The 27,084-nt window shown below is 56.1% G+C and overlaps 5 protein-coding genes across 5 annotated transcripts; 3 read left to right on the forward strand and 2 right to left on the reverse strand.

Moving 5' to 3' along the window:
• Nucleotides 1-2,758: 2,758 nt before the first annotated feature.
• VOLCADRAFT_103198 (uncharacterized protein) lies at nt 2,759-3,691 on the forward strand (the record flags this gene model as incomplete). The annotated part of the gene is made up of 1 exon (XM_002946726.1): nt 2,759-3,691. One exon carries the CDS (start codon nt 2,759-2,761, stop codon nt 3,689-3,691), a length of 933 nt encoding a protein of 310 aa, XP_002946772.1.
• A 1,813-nt stretch (nt 3,692-5,504) lies between these two features.
• VOLCADRAFT_103199 (uncharacterized protein) lies at nt 5,505-9,158 on the reverse strand (the record flags this gene model as incomplete). The annotated part of the gene is made up of 7 exons (XM_002946910.1): nt 8,627-9,158; nt 8,306-8,381; nt 7,199-7,233; nt 6,492-6,778; nt 6,132-6,226; nt 5,847-5,999; nt 5,505-5,632 (listed from the first exon to the last, which is right to left on the reverse strand). The coding sequence occupies exons 1-7, from the start codon at nt 9,035-9,037 to the stop codon at nt 5,505-5,507; spliced, it is 1,185 nt and encodes a 394-aa protein (XP_002946956.1). The 5' UTR covers nt 9,038-9,158.
• Nucleotides 9,159-9,318: 160 nt separating this feature from the next.
• Nucleotides 9,319-11,417, forward strand: VOLCADRAFT_79364 (uncharacterized protein; the record flags this gene model as incomplete). The annotated part of the gene is made up of 2 exons (XM_002946727.1): nt 9,319-10,647; nt 11,079-11,417. The coding sequence occupies exons 1-2, from the start codon at nt 9,433-9,435 to the stop codon at nt 11,415-11,417; spliced, it is 1,554 nt and encodes a 517-aa protein (XP_002946773.1). The 5' UTR covers nt 9,319-9,432.
• Nucleotides 11,418-15,773: 4,356 nt separating this feature from the next.
• On the reverse strand, nt 15,774-21,738 carry tubE (epsilon tubulin; the record flags this gene model as incomplete). The annotated part of the gene is made up of 11 exons (XM_002946911.1): nt 15,774-15,939; nt 16,512-16,645; nt 17,327-17,500; nt 17,778-18,052; nt 18,735-18,930; nt 19,291-19,365; nt 19,591-19,749; nt 20,242-20,295; nt 20,902-20,947; nt 21,333-21,371; nt 21,608-21,738. The coding sequence occupies 11 exons, from the start codon at nt 21,736-21,738 to the stop codon at nt 15,774-15,776; spliced, it is 1,449 nt and encodes a 482-aa protein (XP_002946957.1).
• Nucleotides 21,739-22,653: 915 nt separating this feature from the next.
• On the forward strand, nt 22,654-27,047 carry VOLCADRAFT_87084 (uncharacterized protein; the record flags this gene model as incomplete). The annotated part of the gene is made up of 6 exons (XM_002946728.1): nt 22,654-22,680; nt 22,848-22,917; nt 23,426-23,890; nt 24,181-25,386; nt 25,702-26,612; nt 26,727-27,047. 6 exons carry the CDS (start codon nt 22,654-22,656, stop codon nt 27,045-27,047), a joined length of 3,000 nt encoding a protein of 999 aa, XP_002946774.1.
• Nucleotides 27,048-27,084: the final 37 nt, after the last annotated feature.

Below are 27,084 nucleotides of genomic sequence, written 5' to 3' on the forward strand. Positions count from 1 at the left end.
GAATGTACAGGGTATATTCTCCCGCAAATACCTGTGTATGCTTATCAAGTGCACCCCCCTGTGCCAGACGGTCACATTGTATTTGGGCAACAACTGTCCGCTCATTTGTCAGTATATGGTTGGCTCTCTGGGGTGAGATCAAGCTGGTGGTCGCGCCGCAGACCACTCCCGCCTATTCGTTTGTCCTCCATCCATCCATCCATCCTCACAGACCCTCACATGTAGACGAGGACCGCTAGGCAGGGGAGTGGGGTGGGACGCATTCGCGTCCATTCTTTCCACTATCGGATGAAACTGTTGTTGTTGCTGCTGCTGCCGCTGTGATGGCTGCCCGGTGCGCTGTGGCAGTGGAGCACGAGAAGGAGGCATGGCACATGTTTTGGGTCCTGACACTGCAGGGCGGCCATCACTCGCTTGCCGACGGGCCGTAAATGAGGGTAGGCGTGATGGTGGTCGTGCCGACATTGCTTTCCAAAGAAATGGTTGGTTTTGGGGCGGGGCCCCAGCGTGAAGCGCCCAGGGGGGCCCGCTCTGTAGGATCGCCCATGTCCCTGTGGCCGTGTGTAACGGACAAAACAGAATATCTCGCCCGGCTGAAACGCGTTATTGGTACTATATGGCATTCTCTATCGCAAGGTATCTCGCCTGTAGCCAATAAAAATCGTATAAGCACAAGCAAGTTTGGCTGCCTCCATTGACCGAGCTCAAAGTCACATCAACGCCTCTCGGGCTAATCTTAATCTTAAAAGGTGCCATGTATCTCATAATTCAATTCTGAGATTACAGCGTATGATAACTCGAACACCCAACTTGATTTTGAGAAAGCGTTTGACCGGGTTAATCAAGAGCTGCTCTGGGTTAGACTTGAGTAACGAGGAGTCACGGGGTCGGCGTTAGATGTCATCAAGTGCTGCTACGATCGGGTGGAAATGCGAGTCCAGGTTCACGGAGCAAAAGGAGAGGCGTTTCCCTCCACCCAAGGGGTCAAGCAGGGTTGCCCAATGAGCCCCACGCTCTTCGGTTTTTTGTTTGAAGGTTTTGCAGATTACATTGATGCTCTAGACGTTGTGCTTCCTGATGCCATGGCTTCTCCTGACACCCCTAGCGTTGAAGGTCGTCGAGTGCCCCTACCCCTCTACACTGATGACCTGAGCCTATTCACGATGTCACTGAGACGGTTGATGAGCTTACTACGGGCACTGCGGGAGTGGTCAGAGGCTTTCGGTCTCACTGTCAACGTGCAAAAGTGCGAGGAGTTGTTTTTTCATCCCAATGGTCAGGTTAGAAGGCAGGTCTATGCTCTCAGCGCATATAACTTGGTCACCATGCGCGTACTTGAAGAGGGGCTACCGATGTTCCGACCGGTTACCTGGAAAATATGCGCCCGCTACCTGGGGCTGCACTTCGGACCAGACGCGGGTTTTGCGTCTTGCACGGATGAGCTGTTCTCGGCTGGCCAACGGGCTATGTTTGCTCTGCACAACAAGCTGCGCCGGCAGGGTCTGCTGCTACTAGCGTTTGCATGAAGTGTTTCAATGCGCAAGTGCGTTCTGTCTTATCGTACGGCTCGCAGGTGTGGGGGCCTGACCAGGTTCTCGCGATGTTGGAAAAGGGCTATCCGGCTAACGAGGCACCGCGTTCATGATATTTCGATGTGGCCGTACGAGACCGAATGGTCAAGCTCCAAATCTTTTTCAGAAACAACTGGTAGGGACTTCCGTTCCATCCCTCCAGCTTTTGTTTCTGGAGCTAGGGCAGATGCCGCTACGGCTGCACTGGGCTGAATCCGTATTTCGCTTCTGGAATAGCTTGGTGGAGGACACTAGTAGCGTGTACCACAGCGCCTTCCGTCAGGAAATTTGTTTGGCGTTGGTAACGAATTCGCAGTTTGATGGTTGGGGATCCAAAGTCACTCGTATCCTTAACCACTTAGAGCATGACTGGGGTGAGGAAGCAGTCGGGGGAAGCATTGATGTGAGGGTTAGACGTTACTCGGCCTGCAAGCTTGATGTCGAAGCGCTGATGGACACCCATAGGGCACGTGTCAATGACGACTGGGCGAATGACAGGCTGGCTTTGGACCCTAGAGTTTTCGCTATGGACGGTAGGAAGCCCGGCGTGAAGATGTGCCGTCATAAGCACTGGATGGGGCTGCCGAAGCCGTACGCGGGTTATATCCCCCCGGTGCATCATCGTGCCCTACTCCGTTTTCGTTTGTGTGTCTCCGACAGTGAGAGCAACAGGGCTAGGGAGCATCGCATGTGCGCTGCGTGTCGTAGCAATGGAGCTATTGAAGATGAGAAACATTTTTTTGGAGAATTCCCGGCGATTGTGTCTGCGCGACAGAAGCTTTGGGACCTCGATGTGCCCGTCAATGCTGATATCCATGATATCATGCAAGTGGACGATCAGCGTGGCCTTGCGAAGGCGATTTTTGAGATGTTTCGATCACGGCATGAACACCTAGCTACCTAACTTTCTCTGCGATACCAGGCAATTGTGTTTTAGAGCCAAGTTTGACGCTCTTCTTCCTTATAAACATTCGTTTTCTTCTTGCGTAAAACTGTTTCTGTTTACTTTTGATCTTTTTTTCTATCGACGGCGCTGTCAAAGCGGTTCATGAGCCTCCGGGTTCGTCTGAGCCGTACGAGCTCGCTGAAGCTTGAAACATGCAAGACAGCCATCCATCCATCCATCCATCCATTACAAAAGGCTCCCGCGTACTCAGGCAATCTATAATCTTAAGGTGGCAGTAACTATGTCAATTACGGAGGTGCAAGTCCCATTTTGCGTCCAAATATCGAACGTTGCCAGCGGGACAATGAGTCTCAGTCCTTGTTCATTACTAGGTACAAAGAGCACCCAGAAAACTATCCGGTCCCGGCTGAAGCGCGCACTAAGCATAGACGTTTCCAATCTCAAGCTAAGGGCACGGAGTAGCTCGTCGGGTTCAGAGAAGGACATTGGACACTTTAAGGACACTCCCGTGGAAGCTTTCCTTCAGGAGTCCGGCGTAATTATCGTGGACGCCGCACCACCTCTCCAGGCTGCTGATTTGTGGGAACAGCGCTTTGACAAATTGGCCACTTCACAACAGCAGCTGTTCAAGTCACAACAGAAGCTGTTCGAGTCACAACAGCAGCTGCGCAAGTCACAACAGCAGCTATCCGCAGAGGTTGGAGTGCTGAGGGCAGGCGTTAAGTCCTTCTCGGCTATCTTGAGGTGTAGCTTGGTTGACGACGTGCATCGGAAGCTTCAGGAGCTGCCGGACGGCCTGGGCTTCCGCCACGAGGATGAGCTTTGGACGGACTACATTGAACGAATCATAAGCGAGCGCGGAATTCAGTGGGCTCGCAACAAGGGCCTGTCCTTGAGCTCCATGGTTTTGCTAGGGAAGGGTTCGGGCTCCCCTTTCCAGGAGGGCTCGGAGGCAGCTCACCGCTTGCGGCTGATCAACCGCGAATTATTTGACAGCTGCTACCTATCAGACCTTAGCACTGAGGAGAAGGCCCCGTGGCAGGAGTTGTACAAATTTGTCAAGGAAGTGAGTCCAACGCTGGCGCTGACCATCCCTATCAGGCTTCATCTTGCTAAAAGCATGCTAGATATAGCAATAAAATCCCCTATGGCTAAGTTACTCGGATGTTACCCTACCCCAAGGGTAATTGTTACTGATAAGCAAATAGTGTAGCACAAACTAAAATAAATTGCCTCCAATCTCTCTTCTTCTTTTGCCTTCGGGTGTGGTAAAGCGGGAGTACACATGAAGCCGAGGAAGTTTTGGCAAAATAGTTAGATTTTACGCCGGTTTCTGTGAGTGGCATTAGCTGATTGCAATTGGGCGCTTGTGGCTCGAGGGGTGGATGGTGGCTTGGGGAGTGTTAGGCGTTTGTGACCACACTATGTGATGTGGCCAGGCTCATGTGAGCCTGGCAGTGTTGACAACCCGTCCTGCTCCTCCTGTTCCCCGTTCCAACACGCTGTCATTCTCCACCCAACTGGGCTCCCCTCCATCTTGATCACCATCTGAATGAGCCTTCCCATGCGTGTCCCTTCTCGATCCCCAGTGGGACCTGGTTGGCTTTTATGTGTACCGTGTTCCTTACCCCCTTGCATATATCACAAATCCGCCTCCCACCTGACCTGACATTACTTATTACTGGCACCGGTGTATATGTGGATAGCCAGCTTCAATTGTGTGTGGTTCATCTTTCCCACCCAGCCCCCGCAGAAGGTCCAAAGCTTGTCCTCGTGGCAGAAGCCCAGGCCATCCGGCAGCTCCTGAAGCTTCCGATGCATGTTGTCAACTAAGCTACACCTCAAGATAGTCGAGACAGACTTAACACTGCCCTCAGCACTCCAACCTCTGCGGATAGCTGCTGGTGTGAAGTGGCCAGTTTGTTCGAGTGGTGTTCCCACAAATCAGCAGCCTGGAGAGGTGGTGTGGCACCCACAATAATTATGCCAGACTCCTGAAGGAAAGTTTCCACAGGAGTGTCCTTAAAGTGTCCAATGTCCTTCTCTGAACCCGACGAGCTACTACATGCCCTTAGCTTGAGATTAGAAACATCTGTGCTTACTGCACACTTCAGCTGACCTGATAGTTTTCTGGGTGCTCTTTGAACCTAGTAGTGAACAAGGACTGAGACTCATTGTTCTGCTGGCAATGTTCGATATTTGGACGCAAAATGGGACTTGCACCTCCATAATTGACATAGTTACTGCCACCTTAAGTTTATAGATTGCCTAAGCATGCGGGAGTGTGATATATGCCAACCAGGTCCCAATGGGGATCGGGAAGGGACACGCATGGGAAGGCTCATTCGAATGGTGATCAAGATTTGGATTTTCCAAGTGCACCTTGTAGGCTACCGATTGCTGTAGGTTACCAAATGTGCCAATAAGGTGCACTTGGAAAATTTAGGTGGCCGTATCTCGATACATGGACTGATTTCTTTTGTCCATGTAACTATAAACCTGTGTGACTTCCAGGTTGGACAGGGGATGGTTGTGTATGGTCCCTAGGTGACAGCCCAGGCGGGGGGCCCAGGGAGTGTATGTATCATTGTGGACTACAGTGTTGAAAATAGACTGGCAGGACCTTTTCGAGGTTCAAACAAACTGTAGCGAACCATCCATGGGCGTCCTGGGCCCCCCTGGGTACCCCTGCTGTCTGGGTAGAAAGCACAGATGGCCTTGTATACAAGCCTTGAGTATGAAGAGTCCCACAGAAGCCAAGCAAATGATTTATCCTGTGCACCAATATCATGCAGCAGCAGATATGCAAGCTGGGCATCATTGCTGGATACATTAGGCGCCTGGTACATGGCATACAGGGCCTCATGCCAATCACATGCTGCCATCTGTTGGGATGCCTGTTGGTTGCATTTAGTCGTTATGTGGAGGAGGTCAAATTGATTCTGCCATCCTGTTTCCTCTGTCAGAAAAGGAGATGGCCGTACAACATCCCCCTTGCTCTGAGCCTAGCCACCTGAATCTGGAAATTAGGGTTTTAGCAAACATGTTGTGGGAAAGATGGAAAAGTGAAGGCCGTGCTCAAGCACCTGACCTCGAAGGGGGGCACCATGGACAAACCCTTGAAATGCTGTGGTCGCTGCAAGAAGGTCCAGTACTGTGGTGAGGAGTGCCAGCGGGCAGACTGGAAGCAGCACAAGACGGCCTGCCACTAACTCGGCCAGTCAACTCATATCAATTGTATACATCCAGTGTAGTGAACATTTGTGTAGTCCACCTGTTGGGGTGGTGTGTGTCGGAGGTATACCCGAGTTCTAGCAGGTACACTGTGTGCTTTTCCCGTCGTCCATCATGTGATCTAGGGGGCTCACCTTGTGCACCGATGTTTGAGGGGAGTGTGGGTCCGGTAGAACCCATTTGGGTAGCCTTGTGTTGCACGTACATACGGCCTTGTTGTGACACGTGATGCACATTGCCTTGCTGAATAATATGTGGGCCCCATGGGCCCACATGAAGTTTCAGACCTGGAAGTTGCAGAAACCGATAGCTTTAAAGTGTTTTTGGCTTACAAGTTATCGTGTGTCGTTGCACCCTGGGGGGTAGGATGGGGTTGCATCACGCAAAGTGTCTGGTTCGTTTGTGCAGGACACCCGTACCCTGTACCCAGTTGTGTGGTTCCGGAGCAGGGACCCACATGCGGCATCCAGTTTGGCCGGTAGATGAGGGTGGCTGAGGTCGTTTTAGCTGGAGCCTGGAACACGCAGGCGGGAGCCTGGTACACGCTTGCGAGGCTGAAGATTCAGCTTTGAATGTAAGGAAGGAGGTGAGGTGCCATTTTGTACTTGTAGACCCCCCCCCTGGCTGTCACTCTTGCCCTGGCAGCAGCTTCACTTGTTCATGGTTCGTCTTTCCCCCATTGGCCAAGTTGGCTGTCACTTTACAGGACCCTTGGCCAAGTGACAGCCAGTGTGTGTGTGTGTGGAACATCCCCGGTCCTTGTCAGCATCCTTTTGCACCTGTTGTGATGAGGCATAGTGCGCCTCATGCGCACTATGCCGCAGCCACCATGGCCGCTGCCACTGCCACCGCCTTCCTCTGCCTTGGCAGCCTCCAGCATGGCCTGCACCGTGGCCTGGTTGTAGCTGGTTGTGTCGGGGGTCATTACACAGTTGAAAATCGAGCTGCTGATGTACTTGAGCATGGCATTCAGGCTGTAGCCCGGCTGCAGCCCAATGTTCTCCACTGCACCCAAGGAGATATGGCCCAGCGCCTGCAGCACCTTCAGATGGTGCTCCAGTGTGGCCTGGATGTGGACACAAGGGGACGAAGAAGTGTGGGGGGTGCATGACGGTACTCTAACGCAGTGTGGACTGCCAGAGGCGACATTGCTCAACACACAAGGAAATGTGCAACAGCACCGGCAAGAGGCCTTCCTGAATGTTGGGGCCCTAGAAAGTAGGTGGTGTCGTGAACATTGACTCATGAGGTTTCATGGAAGGATATGCTTGGGCGGTGTGCTTCAAATGATGTGGATGAAGAGCATAGCGCTGGCAGTGGTTCCGTGAAAAATCGAGGATGGAGACGTCACATTGAGTGCCATGCGTGCCGCAGCGGCCGGGGCCAAAGGTGTCTGGAACTGGTGACAATATAAACAAGTGGAAGGCAGTGGCGGCCAGGGCAAGAGTATGTGTGTACAGCTCTGCTCGCGGCAAGAATGACATACATTCCAACATGGGCCGGCTGCTGTTGTGGCGGCAGCTGCTGGTAGTAGGTGGGGGAAATGGCGCCAGAGGGTTGTGAGAAAGAGGAGTGGAAAGGTATAGGGCCAAGGCTGCGCAAGAGAGAAGAGCTCCACATGGCCGATGAGGGAGGCTTATTGGTTTGAAAAAGCGGAAAAGGAGGACAGCTGTTTCACTAGGGGTAGGAAAGCGGAGAATAAACATGTGTTGTGCTGGGAAGGTATCAGAAGGCGTAAGGCTCTAGAGGCCACGTGGATGGCATCTGGCCTATGGGTGCACGCAGACTGATGTTGACTGATGTTGGTGGCTGTTAGGTTGAAGCAAACGATGGTTAGGGGGTGGTTTTGGAGCCGAGGAAAGATCTCTTGATTTGCTTGCTTGCTTCTTCATTTCCTGATGTTTTTCGCATTTGCAAAGTTGGGCCTGACATCCCCGGTGTTCAGTGACTAACCCAGAGCTGTCTCAATGCAGAACGTAAGCATGTACGTGAGGAAGGACCTTCAGATAAGACTATCAAACCATTATGCTACAGCACGACCAGCACGCCGCGCTATGCACTTTCCAAGCGAGCTCAATGAAACCGACGACTTTGGAAACGGTCAAGTGCAACCAACTGCTAACCGACTGCTTTCCACAATCCAGCATTATCATCGGAGACCACGACCAAAGTATCCCCAAGCCCCAAACCCACATCATTTTCCTCTAGCTATTCGCATAGCTAAGTCTACCAAGTTACTAAACGTCTCTATCCAGCCCACCATTAAGCTTCACCCCGTACCAGTCCACCCTGTGCCATCCCCCACAACCTCAGCGGCATTGTATACCTCTGTTGGATCTTATGGCACGGAGCCAATGCCAACGCGGATGCGTCCTAAAGCACGGCACGGCGCGGCGCCCACACGCGCCACCTCACTCACGACCCCAAGAAAAACGTCTGATGACACGATGGGATGATGAGGCTGCCGCTGCTATCGCCATCGCCGCCGGTGCCGCCACCATCGCACGCCACCATCCTGCCGGTCACTCAGCCAAAAACCCCACAGCGCTCACTCAGCGCCGCTTCTTGCCCTTCTTCTTCTTGCTTTTCCCACCGCCAGCGCCGGTGCCGCCACTGCTGCTTGGATTTTCGGACTCGGCCGCCTCGGAGGCGCTCGTGCTCGCCTGTGGCTGCGGTCCGGTCAGGGCAGGTCGGGTGGGGATGGGAGGTACCACTCGCGGCGGAGATGTCTGCAGAGCACCGGGACAGGAAGGGGCTTTGGGAAGAGGCGAAAAATTGCACCGCAGAGGACGTGTGTGTATGTGTGTGACCATGCGGCACCGCAACACAAGGACCCAAACTCTTGCGCGTGATTCGAACGGCAGCAGGGCCGGGGAATAGGAAGGAAACGGCCGTATCAGCATGATCACAATACCTGCGGGCTGGGCACCGCTGCCAAGCGCGCCTCCGCGGCTGCCGCCGCTGCCTGCGCCGGCGTCGGCACCACTACTGGCGGCTTTCGCGCGCTGACTTTTGAAGCGACGATGCCCTTGCTGCTGGCGCTTTTGCTTGGGACGGAGAGCGGGGCTGAAGAGGCGGGCCCGAAGATGAGCGAGCGGAATTGCTGGACCAGCGGGTGCTGGGCCAGCGCTGCTCTGAGTGGTGTGGCCCAGTGCTGCCAAGCAATGAGCCCTGACGTGACTGCAACCATCGCCAGTAGCGGCCCTGTTTGTGCTGTTTCCATCACCGGCACTGGCAGGCCCCGTTTGCGCCATTTGCGCTCCGCTGTGGCCCGAGCGATGGCAGCTTGGTAGCGGTTGTTGTGCACTTCATCCGACCAAGTCATAGTTGCATAGCGGTTAACAGTTGGGAAAGTTAATTGTGGCGAAGGTGAAGATGTGAATCGAAGCCCCACGATCGTCTTCTCGCAGGTACTGTGCAGATGATCCTTTAAGTGCGTTGCTTCATCATCACCCTAATAGAACTTCACCGTGAATTCACAGTTGGTTTTGCAACCTGGCACGATGCCGACGTGCAGCCTCTCGTCCAGAGTACGGCGGCTATGGCCGACGAGAGGGAAAGATGTCGGATGGGCTCTACTGTTTCGCATCTGCAATACATGCACACCATTATAACGATAGCGATCTGTATTAGAGGACGCCGATATTAGTCGCGCTCTTTCCGTCAGGGCGGCGCCTGCTTGATTTTACGTTTTGCACTTTTCATAGAGACTTAGCCGGTATGGGTACCGCCGAAAAGAAGGAGAAAAAGAAGGACAAGGGCGAAACGCCGGCCGCCGGGGCCAAGTCAGCCGCCGCAGTCGGAGAAATGACCGTGGGCGAGGTGCAGCAGAAGACAGATTTCCTTATCGCGCCGGAAAAGACGATACCAAAGCTCGACACCAGCAAGTGGCCTCTCCTGCTAAAGCACTACGACAAGCTCAATGTCCGGACGGGCCATTACACACCCATTCCAGCGGGCAGCACGCCCCTGAAGCGCAGCCTGAAGGAGTACATCTCCTACGGCTGCATCAACCTGGACAAGCCCTCGAACCCCAGCTCCCATGAGGTCGTCGCGTGGGTGAAGCGTATGCTGCGCGTCGAGAAGACCGGCCACAGCGGCACCCTTGACCCGAAAGTCACGGGCAATCTCATCGTCTGCATCGACCGCGCAACGCGCCTGGCCAAATCCCAGCAGGCCGCCGGCAAAGAGTACGTCTGCATCGTTCGGTTCCACTCCAAGGTCGAGGGAGGCACCGGCGCCGTCGCTAAGGCCCTAGAAACCCTTACCGGCGCGCTGTTCCAGCGGCCCCCGCTCATCTCTGCCGTCAAACGTCAACTGCGTATCCGTACAATCTACAAGGCAAAACTGTACGAGTACGATGAGGAGCGCCACATGGGTGTCTTTTGGATTAGCTGCGAGGCCGGCACCTACGTCCGGACGATGTGTGTCCATCTGGGCTTGCTCCTAGGTGTCGGAGGGCACATGCAGGAGCTTCGCCGTGTTCGTTCCGGCATCATGGGCGAGTCCCCCAACAACAATATGGTCACCATGCACGACGTCCTGGACGCGCAGTGGATATACGACAACTTCAAGGACGAAAGCTACCTCCGTCGCGCGATTATGCCGCTGGAGGTGCTGTTGACCGGTTTCAAACGCGTCGTTGTCAAGGACAGCGCGGTCAACGCAATTTGCTACGGTGCGAAACTGATGATTCCAGGTCTGCTGCGTTTTGAGAGCGGCATCGAGGTCGATGACGAGATCGTGTTGATGACTACAAAGGGCGAGGCGATTGCGGTGGGCATTGCCCAGATGACGACGGCGGTCATGGCGACGGTGGACCACGGTTGCGTGGCCAAGATCAAGCGCGTCATCATGGAGCGCGACACGTACCCGCGGCGCTGGGGTCTGGGGCCTTTTGCGCAGCTCAAGAAGAAACTCATAGCAGAGGGGAAGGTAGGGTGAGGTTTTCGAGAACTCCTGTTTTTCTGGGGGAGACTGTTTTTTTTTACCTGACGGAGTGTGAAAGGCAAAAAGGCGGGGAGGGTTTATTAAACTCGCAATAGGTTGAAGGAGAGTTGAAGGAACCCAGAGGACGAAAGGAGGATTTGCAGAGGGGTGAGGAGGGAAGGAAGGCCGAGACACGCTAACAATGCCGGCCAACAATTTTAGCGGATTGGAGGTCGAGGGAAGGTGGGAGCTTTTTTTCTCAGGAAAGCTTCTATCCGGGGCTATCCGGTCCCCCTCCTTGAAAACCAATCACCTTCAATATATTCGGCTATATGTACTTCCCTTCGCCACTAGTCCTAACTCATTCCCGCCATTTCCTATCCCCACTTCTCCTAATCTTCTTCTTCATCATCCCCATCATCATCATTGCCGTGCAGCTGGATAAGCACGGGCGACCGAACGAGAACACCCCGAAGGAGTACTTGCGATCGCTGCCGGACTATGTGGCAAACGGGGGTGCAGCGGGGGCAGCAGGAGCGGCAACACCCGCGCCCGCAGCGGCCGCGGCAGCGGGAGCGGTGACGCCCGCACCCAAGGCGACACCGGCGGCGGCGGCGGCTCCGGAATCAGAGACCCCCGCTGCGGAGAAGTCCGAGAAGAAGAAAAAGAAGGACAAGAAGAAGAAGGTAGGAGTGGTGTGCGCGACAAAAGGCGAAGAGTGGGAGGGTGCGAATATGTCTGGGTATGGAGGGAGATACCGGCAGGGGGCGGGTTAATGTGTCGTTGGTGAACATGTTGGATGATCTACCCTAGTTCCACGTGGAGTGAAGTGTTACATGGGGTTGGGGGTTGTGCTGTTGGCCCGCAATTGTTTGACATCAAGAAGGGCATGAGCATTTATTAAAGTTGGTTGGTTAGTCGGTTAGTTGGTGCGGTTTAGTTTTCCCCGACGACAGCACGTATGCTTTCCTTGCTTATGTGCTTCTCCTGGCGCCACAACGCATCGTACGTTCTTCCTTGTCGTACGTTGCAAACGAAAAGGCGGAGGAGGAGGAGGCTGCGCAAAATGGAGCGGGCGGGGACGTGGAGATGGAGGAGACGGAGGCCAAATCGGCGAAGAAGAAAGAAAAGAAGGAGAAGAAGGTGCGGGTGGAGGAGAGCTGAGACCTGTGTGTCTATATCGGTGCTGGCCAAACGGACTGTTGTGCGCACGGGGCGATGTGGGGATGGGGAGATGGAGTAGTGGATGGGAAAGGACCAGTAGGGGGACGTAGGGAAAAGGACCAGTAGGGGGACGTAGGGAAAATTCTTCTGGAGCGCAATGGAGCCATTCGCCCTCTGAGGCCACTTGGAGCGCTAACTACGGGCGCAGCGAATCTGGAACTGAAGAGTAGGAGGGGACTAGGGACTATACAACACTGCATTTTTTCTGAGAAGAAATTTCTTATTAAGAGGGAATAAGAGGAATTACACAATATTTGAAGCTAAGACTGGATTCGGGCGGTTGCGGGGTGTCCGCCACCGCAGCGGTTGTTGTGCGGGGCCCAGAGGGGTGTCTGGGTGGCAAGGATGAGTCAAAGGAGCCATCGAGTCAGTCAGTCAGTCGACTTCACAGCAAAGAATAGGAATTTAAAGACAAGAGGGGTTGTGTTGCGCAGCACCGTTGTGTCCCTGGCGATAGCTCGGCCTCAGCCTCGCGTATGTATGTACGTTTTACGTCCTAGGTAAAGTCTGAGAGAGGAAGAGGGAGTGCGTGTGTGTGTATATATATGTGTGCAAGACGGCCTTGATCCTGCCCGTCCTCCTCGAAACTGATGTGGTGGCGTTTCTCCCTCCATTCTCCCATTCCTCCGCCCGCCAGGAGAAGAAACGGGCTGCGTCTGCTTCCCCCGCGCCCAGCGACGAGGGGATCAAACCCGAGAAGAAGAAGGTACATGCGAGTTGGGTTGGGTTGGGTTGGGGGGAGGTAACCGCGTGGGCCCCCGCGTGGTTTCGCTGCTGGGCATAATATGTTTTATGTTTTTATGTCGTGCATGGGGTTCAGTCACCAGGGTAGTGGGGGCTTATGCGGCTAGGTGTGGTCATTCAGGATCGTGGAAGGGGGCGGGGAAGAGGGGGTCTCTTTTTCAGCATCCTGGAGGGCGATATGGAGATATGGGCACAAGCGGGTTTGTGTGATGTATGGCTGTTTGGTCCCTCCTCCTCCTCCTCACCCTCTACCCGTATACCAACATCGCTCGTCTGGTGTCCGGCTTTCTCCTCTCGTTGCGATCGTGATTGTCCTGCTTGAGAAGCTTGCCAGGCTTGGGCTTGGGCAGCTCATTGGTTGACGGGACGGTTAATAATGAAGTGATGGTAATGGAGGGAAGTGATGGTTCATTTGGTGGTTGTTAGAAGATACCACCTTGCCTGACATGGCCAAGAAAAACTAAATTGGAGAGCCCTAAAGAGTCAAAACTCTGTGCGCCGCACCTTGGTCCATCCCTCGTTCCTTGAGCCCTCTCGCCACCGTGGTCTTCCAACTAACTCCCAACTGCTCTCCCAAACGCCGCAGAAGGAAAAGAAGGAGAAAAAGGAGAAGAAGGAAAAGAAGGAGAAAAAGGAGGAGGCAGATTCAGAATGAGCTAATGCGTTACTCGTATACGCAGCAGGGGACCGGGTTGTGTGTGTGTGTGTGTATGGCGCTATCACTGGGCGCTGCCGACACGACAAAGCCCTGTGCGGGATCGGGTGGGGGATCGGGTGGGGGAGCCCCCGGGTGCCTAGGCCCTCCCCTGGAAGCAGCTTCGGAGCGGGCCGCCGTAAGACAGCCACACGTGTTTATGAATGACGTCGACACCCCGGTATAGACCTGGGGGGCGGTCCTTAAGTTGCTGCGGGCAGGGCTGTTGGGGGGGGGGGACGACATCATCACCATGGAGATCATCTGAGATTTTTCTGGCGTTATTTTTTCAGCTGGTGGTCTCTCTCTTTACGGTACTGCTGCTCCTGCGGCTGTAGGTGTTGTGGCATTTTTGGGGGGATGGAAAAACGGGACTCTCTTTGGGTCGCTGTGGCGGTGTGTATACTATGACACGAGGCCGGGTACGAGGCACGGGTTAGGGGTTTTGTCCTGTGTGTCAGGCTTGCTATGAGCGCACCTCCTGCGGCTTCTTGTGTTTGTTTTCCTGTTCAAATGGGGGTCTTGGCTTCGGCAGGGGGAAAGGATTGCCTTGGGGGGGTCATGTACGGTGTGCTTTGCGGAGGCAGGACTGCAGTTACTTGACGCATATGTGGTTTTTCTTCTGTGTGGTGTTGAAGGCACGCAGTATATGAGGGTTTTTTTCGGCCGTGCAGGATCTTGAGGAATGCAGGAAAGATGCTGCTGGTCGGCGACCTGTTGTTCGCAGCTGCTGCTAATAGCTGTGGTGGCGGTGGCTTTAGGCAGTTTTGTAGTGTTTGGCTCTTTGCGCAGTCACGGGCGATTCGTTCGGATGATCTTTACTCTCTATAAGTACAGCGTGGATAAAGCTGTAATTTGCCATTTGGGTTTTTCGTTCGTGAATTTAGGCGGGTAGGAAATCACAGAGGAAACCTGGGCAGGCATTAACGTCAAGAAGAGTGTGATGTGTGTGTGTGTGTCAACTGTATGTATGTATGTGATGTGTCTTGACGATGCCCATCTACTGTTTACGTTGCTACTGGACTATTTCCAACACGTACATGCGGACGGACGGACGTGTTAATCGCTCGAGGAAATCATCAAAAGATGTATTGCCGTACTACCGTACGGCGATTTCGGTTACGGACCGCTTTATGGAGACACACACACAGCCCATTAAAATTGATGGGAAGGAGGAGGGGGGAGAGGAGGGAGGCCTCGAAAACGCGGCTATACCTAATACCATTCCCACCCCTCCGGAAAGATTGGACCGGTCGTTTTTCTCCTTGTATATTGTAACGGGGGCCCCTCACAGCCATTAATGGAGATGGGGAAACACGGCTGGTGGCCGACGTGCGCGATTGCTGTTGTGTTTGTCCACGTCGTTGTTGTTGATATTAAACGATACGACAAGGCGCGTATTTTAGCGCTGGGTGGTGGCTTTTTGCCAACTCCGACGACCCTGCCGCGCCGCTGCTGTCACTCACGCTTTTGTACCCATACTGCCACTGGCGCCTGTCTGCCTGAGCTTTGTCTGTTTCCTTCTTTTGTGGGGGGAAGAGCCTCTCTCATTTTCGAGGAAAGCTCAATCACATGTGCATGGGCCGCTGGGGACAAGCGACACTTCGAGATGGCTGAAAGTTGCAAATGCCTTCTTCTTTTGTGCGCCGCCTCTCGAAACAATAGGCATGACTCCCGCTCGTAGTTTAAATTCAAAAATGGGTGACACAGCTCCTCGTGTTCATTTGCGCTCATCCAAAACTCGCGCTAGACAGGTTGGGGGATAGACGACTCCCGCATCAATGTGGATGCGGACGGGGAGAGTAAGCAGAGCATCAGTGCACAGCCATCTACTCAGGTGCCACCACTACACAGTGCGTAGTGTGTGTGTATGTGTGTATACACTCGTGTGGTGTGTTTTCCCACCGGTTCGCTGCCCCAGAAGTGAGCTCTGACTTGCGGAGGTCTTACCTTTCCTCCTTTCCTGTTGTAAAACGCGCAACCTGACACGAAGGAAAACACGAAATGAATCCCATGAATTACGACACCACAGTGGAGTCAGTTACCACCACCACCACCATCATCATTCTCGTTTTTGAGGCCGAAGCACACCGGGGTAATTTCCTGGAGCAGAAGCCGTTATAGGTAGATAGCATTTAAAGTTTTTAAAAAATAGGCTGCTTTTTTATCCACGCACCGCACAATGCGTGATGTGGCTGTGTGTTCCTCGCTGCCTCCAAACACCCGGAACTGTTACACCGGCAATGTACGAAGCAACACCACCCACTTCACTGCGCCTGTTTTTTTTTTTTGTGTGTGTGTTCGTGTGTGTATGTGTGTGTGCGTTACACCTTCTGGAGAGTTGCGTTACGCTCTGGAGGCCTAACGTGGACGTGGGGGCCCCCCTACGCGCCGATTGGCACAACCTGAACATGTGTAACCTGTAACCCTCTAGACTGTGACCCGCTAGTAACAGCGCAATCCACAACCTCTACAGCGGCAGGAAGGACAGTCCTCTGGGTCTTAGTCGGGTGATGGCGGGCGGCCGCGTGGCCCCCTCCAGCTGCAGGTACTGGCCGGTGAGGTCGCCCACCACTTCAAGGGCCGACTCGAAGCCGCTCAGCTCCATAAACTGCTCGTAGTGGTGCGTGTAAAACCTGAGGTCTCGGTGGAACAGCACGTGATCGTACAACAATATGGTCAGTTGTCTCATTGGGTTGGTTGCTGGTAGTTGGTAATATCCGTTAATATCCGTTGGTGGTAGTTGTGGGTTAATATCCGTTGGTGCTGGTGCTGATGTTGATTTTGATGCTGGTGTCACGGTCAAGGTAAGGAGGAGAAGAGCTGTAGTGGAGAGTAAAAGAAGGATTTGGGGGCAGGATCTCCCCCCGGTGCATGTGGCCCGCGGGTGAGCAGATGATGATGAGCTGCCGAGCGTCATTTTATGGACAGACAGACATGCGGTGGTGCTCCTACTACAAACCCAAGGCCGGGGGGGTTGAGCAAAGAATAGGGGTTGAGCATGTCTCGTAAAAAGTATTACGGCTAAGAAAATGTCAGCCAAAAGCTGAAAACATTTTCAATCGTGTAATTCGAACATTATCCTTCAGGCGAGGCGAGGATCATAATCGGTGCTAGCAGCCAGTTGGAACATGTTTTCTCTGCGCATTTATGGGAGGTGATTTGAGGTACAGCCCGAGTGAGGTACATTTCCGTACTCGTATCGTACCTGCGGCGGTACAGTTTATCGAATCGTTCCCGCATGGTTGTGAAGGTGGAGGCGATGGCGGTGTTGTTGGCTAGACACAGCAACCCGAAGGGACTGCCCACAGGGGGTGTGCTGCAGATACCCAGCTTGAACCCCTGTGGTGGTTGTGGTACAGGTGGTAGTGGTTGTGGTGGAGGAAGCGGGGATGAAAAGGGGTGGAGTGAGGATGCTAATCTTAGAAATGGTGTTAGGGGACTGACTGCAGGGGAAACAGAAGCGAGGGAAGCAAGGGGAGGAAGCGCTGTTGCGAAGAGTGACTTTTGGGCGGGGGGAGAGGGAGAGAGGGTGCTTGGCTCTACCCTTTCCTAGGGCGGGGCCCCCCCGTTACCCCCCCCCCTTTCTTTACATCCGCCGCATCTTTCCTTGGCATCACCTTCACTCGCTCGTGGTTCGTCTTTTCCCCCTCCTCCCTCCTCCCCTCCCCCTTCCGATTGAAAAACCCTCGCCGCCTCCCCCCCCCTCCGTGACCACACAAACACTCCCGCTCCATCCCACCCTCACCCGTCCGCTCCTTTGCATGTGGGTAGCACCGAGAGCCAATCGTTAACGGAGGGAGGGACAGACCCGCACCCTCTGCTGAAGGCCACCGTCCGCCCCCTCCGCCACCACCACCACCATCATCTGTACCACCACCCTCAAATCCAATGGTTCTCCAAATTTGCAAGCGAATCGTATGCCTGATGTTTCCGGTGGCTTCCAAACAGACTGGCGGACGAGGTAAACTACCTTCTGCTGGACTCGTCCCCCGCCCCAGCCCGCCCCCCCCCACCATTCACCTCGCTGTTCCAATGGACCATCCTCAGTTGTGGCCGCAGTCGAGCCACGTTGCGGTTGATGTCGGATATGGTGGCCGCGGGCCCCCGGGCGATGAGGCCACATGCCAGGTAGGTGGCGTTGCGGGGGTCGGCGCGGATGAGCTGGTGCTCCCGACTGAACACCTCCCCGAATACCTGCGTGTGTATGTATGTATGCATGTATGCATATATGTATGTATGCATGTATGCATGCATGTATGTATGCATGCATGTATGACTTAGATTACACTGTGGGCCGCGAGAGCCGGGGGCCGAAGCCGAAACACAGCGCACGGGTCGGGAGTATGTATGTATGTATGTGCACTGAATATTTATGCGATGGGATGGCATAGTGTGGCATAAAACATCGTGAGATGGCATGAGAAGCTGCCGGCAGCTGAGACCGGCAGCCCCCCTCCCCCCGCCCGCACACCTGATCCAACGTCCTGGGTTGTAACGCCAACACCTGGCGGCCCACGTCTTTCTCCCGAGGGGGGGGCTCCAGGGGGGACATGGCCGACAGCAAAAAGTGCATCCGCGGGTACGGCACCAGGTTCATCGTGATGTCGTTCAGATCCACATTCAGAGGCCCTTCGAATCGTACACTCGCCGTCATGTGCAGCAACAGACTCGCGGCCACGCTGTTCATCGAGTCGAAGGGCTTCCGGTTGCCGCCGCCACCGCTGCCGCCTCCTGCACCACTGCCCCCTGCGCGGGCCGGGGGGGAAGGGGGGAAACAGGGGGAAACAGCGGGAGGGGAAAAAACACAAAAAGAAGGCATGTCGTGTCCTAAGTAGAGGCGGGAGCGGGGGGTTGCGTGGCAATATGATATCATACACATTTACACATTTCGTAACGGCTACAGCAGCAGCACCAGCACCGCATGATGCATGACGCATGACGCGCTGATATACAGCCCCGCTCGGTATCGTACCGTGTACGACAGTAGGTGCGATTTGGGTCTCCTTTTTTAATCAATCAGGTATTATCACAAAAACATAACAGATAACTAACAGATACCGTTACACACCAGCACACGAAGATGTTAAAGAATCAGAAAAGCAATCAGAACATTTCTTTTTTTATCCTTTTCAGTTATTGTTTCCAGCTCGGCGGCTCATGAGCCTCTTGGCTCGTCTGGGCCGTACAAGCTCAAGAAGCTTGTAATAAAAAAAAGAGAAAAAACGAGAACATTCAAAACGAAAGACCACCACTACCACTACCACTACCACTCTCCTCCAGCTTCACTTATTGATCTCTCCCAATCTCTGCGCGTCCTTTCCATCACAGCACATCACAATGGAGCCTTCCTGACGCGCAACGAAACCCCAAAACCCCAACTTCCCCCTCCGCCAAACACACACACACACACGTCACCCCACCCACCCACCTGCCGCCTTCTCCCTTGCCGCCTCCGTACGGTTCACAATCTCAATCAAACTCTGGTTCTCTATTGGCAATACACAGTCCGCGTGCTCCACCAACTGCCCTAGAGCCAGCAGGGCGTTGTACGGCGATGTGACCACGTCATCCTCCTCCGAGGGAAACACGCTGCCCGTGAAACGAAACACATTGGGAAACTCGTCCTGCAGCATTTCCCCCCAACCCCCGCGGGGGGAAGGGCGTGGAGGGCGGGGAAGGGCGGGGGGCCGGAGGGTTTTGACGGGGAGAGGAGGATGCGATGCAAAAAGCACGGATTCCATTGCAAGAGGGAGGCGGCGGGAAGACTGGCGTGTTAGTGTCGGGCGGGGAGAGGCGTTGCGGAGCACTAAAAGCCACGAAGGGGGAGTCAACTGCCGACACGCCTCCGAGTACCAAACTGCCCTTCACGAGCCCAACGGGGCTGGGGGAGACATCCCCACACCAGGTCAACCAGTTCGCTTCACTTCCCGAGCGACCCACCGACCCACCGGCGGGTCACTCAGAGGCCATGTTTTCTGACTCACCGCCAGCATCTGTACGATGTACGTACCCACTCCACTGCCTGTACCTCCCCCCAATGAGTGCAGCAACATGAAGCTCTGGAACGGAGCGGGAGGGGGTGAGGGGGGGAGGTAAGGTGTGAGAAGGGGAGGGGAGAGAGGGAGGGGAGAGGGGGAGGAGAGAGATGGGAGATAGCGGAGGGGGGAGTGTGGAGCATATGCGAAAGGGTAGCGATTGGCTTGAGACGGGTTGGGAGACCCCCGGGTAGAGTGTGGGGGGGGGAGGGAAGATCTGATCGCATACACACACACTCTCTCTCTCACCTGCAGCGAGTCGCAGTCCTCCGTCGTCAGCCGGATTTTGTCCAGGATCGCGTCGTGGTACTGCGGGCCGTACATGTGATGTCCGTGCGCCCAGTTGTTGCCCGCACCGCTCACATCGGACACCAACTGCCTGGTGTCTAACACCTCACCCAACGGGCCCTATGGTCGGTTGGTGATAACCACCACCGGATGTAACCGCCAGTACGACATCCCATTCCAACCCAGCCCAAAAGCGAGGGGAAAGAAGAAAGGAGGAAAGGGGGCGAGTGGGAAAAGATGTGAAGCGCGGAATGTGGGTACGACATTTCCAACAGGTACGGAAGTTCCAGGGGTACGATTTACGTGAACAGGAAGTAAAGGTGGAGGAAAAAGAGGTGGCGAGGAGGCGTATAGAAACTGTCTTCAAATATATGTGCAAGTACAAACCAGGTTATGCCAAGAACAGCAACAACGGCGAAACTTCCAATTTTCTTCATGTCATGTTTCTTATAAAAAAAACGTGCAGGAGAATCAGAAGAGGTGGTGATCTTTTGTCGTTGCTCTTCGATATTGGAAAGAGAACTACACACACACACACACACACACACACACACCCCTCACACACCCCTCACACACACACATCCCACCACCACCACCACCATCACCGCCCACCTTGAGCATTTCATTGATAACGCCGCACTCCATGTCCACAATCACGGAACGAGCCTAAGGGGGTGGACCAGCAGTGCCAGCAGAATCGACCCGTGGGTCAGTCAGTTCAGCTCAGCCAGTCCAGCTCAGCTCGAGGGCTATTAAATCGGTTTATATTGATTTGGGTCACCTTTGTTTCGGAGCTCGTAGTGGAATTCAAAAGATGACGAAGGAGGAGGGGGAGAGAGCTGGTGTCGTATGCACACCAAGGAGGCCTCCGCTGTGTGTGTATGTGTGTGTGGGGCCCGGGGGCCCCCCGGCGGAGGCAGCCGGCTACACCCGCCAGTCAGTTTGGCGCTATTGTTGCATGTCGCTATGGCGCTATTGGGGACGTCAGTCGACCCCACCGCTGATCCGTTCCTTCCGCTAACATCACCATCGTCATCATCGTCATCATCATCATCATCATCATCATCATCATCACCACCGTCGTCATCACCACCGTCGCCGTCATCATCACCGTCGTCGTCATCATCACTATCATCATTATCACTACCACCACCATCATTATGATCATCATCATCACCACCATCATGTGATTTCTCGCCCCCTCCCTCAACGCCCCCCTCAGCTAGCCGGAGCTGTGGGCCCCCCCCCCCCACCACCCAGACCTGACCTGACCTTGAGCGTGCGAATAGGTCCCCGACCGTCTCCAACCGGCAGATTCCTGTACAATGTAAATATGAATGCCAAGTATGTAGGTACGTACGTACGTACGTATGTATGTATGTGTGCAGGCGGGGGATGTATCCAAGGTCAAGGCGGAAAGGACAACGAGAGATGCAGGGAGTATGTTCCACATGGTGTCTGTGGTGTACGGCTGGACGAGAAAGTACGTACGACCACGGCAGGTGATGGTGGGGTCGGCAAATACAATGCAATACCGGCATCCGGAGCCCCCTTCTGCCGAATAACAGTTCCCCCGCCCCCCCCCTACCCCGTTCGCGCTTGCCTCCATTTCTCCCCCCCTCCTGTACCCCCGCTTCCCCGCTCCCGCCACCAGTTCGAAACCCTCCTGCCTTGCCCGTGTGGTATTTCCCCCGTCACCCAACCTGGGGGGCTCAACGCGCGTGTCCACATTACGAAAGAAGCTGCGCGGGAGGGGGAGAGGCGGGGAGCCAGGTATGCAGGCAGAGAGCAGGGGCCAGGGAGGGAGGGGCGGCAGCTGAGGGGCCTGTGTGGAGATGGAAGTGGGTCAGGATCAAGTGGAGGGGAGGTAGGGCAGGGCAGGGGATTTCAAGCTTTTGTCCCAGGGGGGTTGGCAGAGGATTGGGGGTAAGCAGTGCAAAGTTGGTTCTGGTGAACTGGGCCATCGTTTCGGTTTCACCTGCTTAAAGCCTCGTCGTAAACTCCCTTTGTGTTGTAGGCCGCGTGTTCTCTTAAGGCGAGTTCCCAGAATCGGCAGCCGACTTGATTGCCGCATTGGCCCACTTGGATGGTGACGAGCTCGCGGGGCATGGCACGCACGCCAGCAGAGACTATTTCGCAGTTACTTTTGGAATTCGGAAATCAAGCGGAGTAGGGGGCACTGTTAGGGTTGCGTCTTCAACAAAGCCCCGAAGCACAGTGTTTGCCACTCGACACTCCAAGGTAGACCAAGCGAAGGTCAAGGGTGTCATCTACAGGTAAAACTTCAAATTCTGTGCCTTTCCTACAGTCTGTGTTTCAATCCGCTAGGAATCACATGAAACACCCTTCGGTATGTTAAAGACTTCATCCCGCCAAAACCGATATTCTCCGCAAATGTTTCAAACATCAAATGCACAATTCCACCATTTCGGCGAGTAGTCAACAGGCTGTTGTCGCTACCTCCAAGTTTCTTCCTCTATGTACTAGGCATCGGTGCTTCGTAGTACCTAACGTGTCACGTTAAGCACAAAATCTTGGACTTTCAAGAAATCCATAGCGAAATGTTGCCATCAGGTGACAACATTGAAATGTGGACGGCAGCGGGATTTGCCATCAGTACGATGGGATCGAGCGGTCACGGCAGGGCATAGGACGAGTGTTGCACGTCTCTATGGTATCAACATGGCATTTATGCATTTATTTATCTAACTTTTTAACAATTGTTGTCCTGAGGGGCTTAACGGCTTCCTTGTGAACGGCGTTGCGACAGCAGGGCCGCTGGCAATTGGGGTTAGCATGTTAGCATCGGCTGTCTACACGGTTTAGGCTTTAGGCTTAAGGCCTCTCTTTGTATGTAGAGGCCGTTGTCAGGGAATGCTTCGTTCCGCCAAGCTTGCTCCGGACGGCCTTGGGCAAAATGCCCAACTGCCGGCCCTTTGCAAAAATAGGAATTATGCCTTATCCTTACATTACGATCGCAAGCGATGCATTTTACGAGCTGCGGAGCATCGGCTGGAGTCTCTGATGGCAGCCTCTGCCATCGCTTTCTTGGTGCGTGAAGTGCTTTTAGTGTCTGCAATAATAATACACAAAAGCTGATTGCTTTAACGTCTTACCAGCACTATGTATTAGCCATGATGCGTGGGAGTTATGTAACTAAGCTTGCATACCAGTTCCATGTTTATCCGATCCCCGCAAATTGGTGTTTCATAATGCAGGTCGAGTCTTCCTCACCAGTAAATGTTTCTTATTTGGGTTTCGCCCCCAGGGCTGCTATCAGCGCTGAAGGTGGGGCTATCAGGTTCGATTACCGTTAACAGTAGAGCACAGCGCCCCCTCGAGCTCAGCATCATCAGGAATACAACCGACATGCAGCCCAGGCTCCCATAACAGCTTAATCGAAAAAGCGCGCCATCACTCTCGCGCTACCCTAGAGCGCGCTTACGCGCCATAGATCAGACCAGACAGGCGAGCGCGTCCAGCACATGCGCCGGGTCCTAAACCCAGACATCTCACCACTCTCGTCAAACCATTGCCTCCATATCTATCTACCCATATAGCACCCACAACTCTTCTTCCTGCAGTAACACACAACCTGCAGCAACGCAAACAGACTATGTTGCTGACTGCACCTTCTTTTGTGAAAACTGTTTACCCCGCATCTGCGCGAACCCCCCGCACACACACACACAGCAGGAAAATTCTTCCCCTTCCCTTATCTCCATGTTCTCTCTCTCTCTCTCTCTTTCTCTCTCTGTCATCTGGGTCACCCCACCCCACCCCACCTGGCCCTCAGGGCCCGCAGCAGCAGCAGCGGCGGTAGCGGAGCCTCGCAGTGGGGACGCATCGAAGCTACGGGGCGGCGTACTTAGCGCACCAGGGATAGAGCTATACCCAATCGCTACCGGCACCACCTTCCCCGCGTCCGATACCGCTGTCGACTCGGTCACAGCTGCGGCTCGAGCCGCCAAAAGCAGTGCCGGCGGCGGCGGCGGCGGCTTCCTAGGCCTGTTCGGGAGGAAGCAAAACACCGATGACGCTGCTGCCGCCGCAGCAGCAGCGCCGCCGCCGCCGCCATCGGTGGTGGTGGAGTCCAGGGCCTCAGGGACTGCTGCAGGGACAGAGAGCCGGGGAAGCTCTCCTGCCGCCACTTCAACGTCCGCTCGAAGCGGCGGCCGGGGGGGTAGCAGGGCGGTGCCGGTTCCAGAAGCGGCGGCGGAGGATGAGGAGTCAGTGGCGGCGGCGGTGCCAGCCCCCGGTGGTGAGCGCCCCGTCGGGGTCGATGTGGGTTTGCGTTGGCAGGGGTATGTATGTATGTATGTATTTATGCGGTGCCGTAGTGAGGGAGGAGGCGCGTGTGGTGTTGAGTGAAAGCTGCGGATGGGGTCGGTTGTCCTACCTGACTGATGTACGGCTGACGATAAGGATGGGGATGATGGCGTGGCGTGGCAGGGATGACGTGGCGATGATGGCGTGGCGATGATTTGTAAATACGATCGTAATGGGGATCGTGCTCACTCTCTTTGCTTTACCCGCGCCCTCACCGCTCAGATGGCGGATCATCGTCGTCGTCGTCGCTCACTTGGGTTTTGGAGAAAGCAGCTCTGCTAGCCGCCGGCGGCCTGGCGGGCGTGGCGGTTGTACGAACCGTTTCCTCGCCAGCAAATCGAGCCGTCGACGTTGACGCCGTGGCGGCCGCCGCCGCTGCAGTGCGTGCCGCAAGGCCCCCTTCGCCCGGCGCTGGCGGCGCTGGTCCCGCCGCCGCGGTGGGGCCGCTGAATAATCAGGTTGAGTCGGCGCCGCGTGGGGCCGCTTATGGAGCGTATGAAGCGGCGGCGGAGTACCCATACGGCGGGCCGCCGCCGCCGCCGCGGGGTGGAAGCGCTGGCGGCCGCCGATGGCCAGGTCCACAGCGGCCGCCGTCGCCACCTGGTGCCGCCGCCGCCCCTACAGCGGCCGCCGGCCGCTGGCCGAGACCCGGTACGGTACCCGCCCAGGGCGGCCGGGGTCCCTGGCCAGCAAACCCCAGCCCCGGCCCAGGCGGCGCACCCAGCGCTGCCGTACCGCTGCCGTACAGTGATTCAGCCGTGGACTACGAGGTCTTCCCGCCCCCGGGATCCTATTACGGGCCTCCGCCGCCGCCTTGGTGGCGGGAGCCATACGCTGAATACGACAGGTACGGCATTCCGTACGGTCCACCGCTCCCGCCATCGTACCGGGGCCCCGCATGGGACGAGCCGGTCGCAGACACCGACGAGGCTGCGCCGCCGCCAGCGCCTGCACCGCCGCAGGATCCGTACTATTATTACTACGGCGCGCCTGGCGGCGGTTACTGGGGTTGGGATGCGGCGAGGCGCTGGGGCCCGCGGCCGCCGTACGACGCGTACGATGGCTCTTACGGCGGATATGACCCAGCGGCGGCAGCCGCAGGTATGCCGGGGCCCGTTCCGCCTCCGCCGACGTCACCGCCGACGTCACGGCCTCGTGGGTTCTCAGGTATGAGGGCCAGCCCGGGCGCGATGCTAGGGGTGAACCCTTGGGCTGGGGTTGAGGAGGCGGAGCAGCGCGAACAGGAGGCTTCCAGTGCGGCGCGAGCGCCGTCGCTGCCGCCGAAGTCACCGCCACCGACACGCAACCGCGGCGGCGAAGCCGCGGCGGCGCAAGCGCCGCAGCCCAAAGATGACGACTTGGCCGACTTGGCAAATGTTGACGCGGCGTTGGCGCAGCTTCAAGCACAGATTGACGAGCTGCAGGGTGGTGGAGGCGGCCCCGCCGCCGCGGCGGCGGCGTCTTCCGGCGTGCCGGCGGATGCTGTTTCACCTGGACAGAATACTCGCCGACGCGACGCCATGCGGGGCTGGCGGCAGCAGCTGCTAGAGGAGAAAGAGCAGCAGCAGCAACTACAGCAGATGCAAGAGCAGCAGCAGGGGGAGGAGGAGGGCTCGGAAGGAGGCCGGGGGATGTCCGCCGCTGCGGCGGCGGCGCCACTTGAGACGCAGCAGGGCTTATTAGAGCCACAGCGGCAGCGGCAGAGCTCCGGGTCATCAACCGGCGTCAGTGTGTCCCTTTCAGCGGATCAGGAGTACGAGCGGCTGTTGAAGATGTGGCGTGAGGCACATCCGGACGATTCCGAAATGATGGTGGGCGATGCCGTACAGCAGGTTGACGGCGGTGCTGACGGATCGAAGTCGAAACTCGACATGGCGCTGCAGCGACCGCAGGTGGTTGGACAGATGGCTGCAGAGCGGCCGCAGCTTCAGCCGCCAGCTGTTCTGAACACCGCGACCGCGACGGAGGCGATGGAGGCGGCGGAGGCGGAGGCGGAGGGACAGGAAGGAAGCGGCGGCGGCAGCGGCAAGGGTCAGCCCGCAGCTGTACCTTCGTCGACTACCACATCTGCTGCGACACCCCAATCTAATGGAGGCGGTGATGGTGGTGGCGGTGGCGGTCCTGTGGGCTGGTTTTCGCGGGTGTTCAGGGGCTTAGCTGGCGGCGGCGGCAGAAGTGGAGACGGCGGCAAGGCAGCCACAGCTGCAACCCAGCAGGCGCCGCCGCCGTCGCAGCAAGGGGAGCAGCTACAGCAGCACTCCCAACCTCAACAGCTGCAGCTGAAGCAGCAGCAGGGGGGTTATCAAGGACGTGATGAAGGACGCGGGTTAGGACACCCAGGTGAGGTGACCCTGGCCGATGACGGGAAACCAGGCGCAGCGGCGCCACAACAAATCGTGACACAACAGCAACTGCGGCAGCAGCAGCAGCAGCAGCAGCCACGGGGGCGGCAAGAGGAGGTGTTTGAAGGAGTGGAGGAGGGCGCTCGGCGGCGGGAGGGGGTGATTGAGGAGGCAGAGGCGGAGGCGGCCGAGCAGGCTCAAGCAGGGGCGGCGTTGGCCGCGGCGTTGGAGGCGGCTTTGCAGGGCCAGCTTGCCGAGCAGCAGCATGGGGAGGAGCAACAACGGCAACGAGAGCTACAGCAGCTGAGCCAGGTAGTAGCAGCGGCAGCGGCCGAACAATCTCAGGCGCTGTCGCCGCCGCCGTCACCGCCGCCGTCGCCGTCGCTGACCGCGATGTCGACGTCGTCGGGTTCGGCCCTGCCGAAGAAGGAGAGCATCCAGCAGCTCAAGGCGACGTCGGCGGCTGCGGCCGACCGAGCGGCGGAGACCCTGGCCCGCATCCGGGCTATGCGCGCCGCTGCACAAGCCGCTGGCACCCGCAGCAGCTCAGGCGGACGTTCGTACAGCAACGGTACCAACGGTACCAACGGCAGCTTTGGCCAGGCGCCTGCGGGCCGTACAGGGAACGGAACCGGTGAGGAAGCTGCCAGGGCCGATAAGGCTGCGGAGGCGTCGAAGGCAAGGCAGCGGGAGAACAATGAGAAGGCTGCGGAGGCGAAGCAAGATGCTGCAGAGATGCTGCTGTAGGTGATTTCGCTGTCAAGGCGGCCTTAGTGTTGCGGGG

The sequence above is a fragment of the Volvox carteri genome (genome assembly GCF_000143455.1).
Source record: "Volvox carteri f. nagariensis unplaced genomic scaffold VOLCAscaffold_4, whole genome shotgun sequence".
NCBI classification, from domain to species: domain Eukaryota; kingdom Viridiplantae; phylum Chlorophyta; class Chlorophyceae; order Chlamydomonadales; family Volvocaceae; genus Volvox; species Volvox carteri.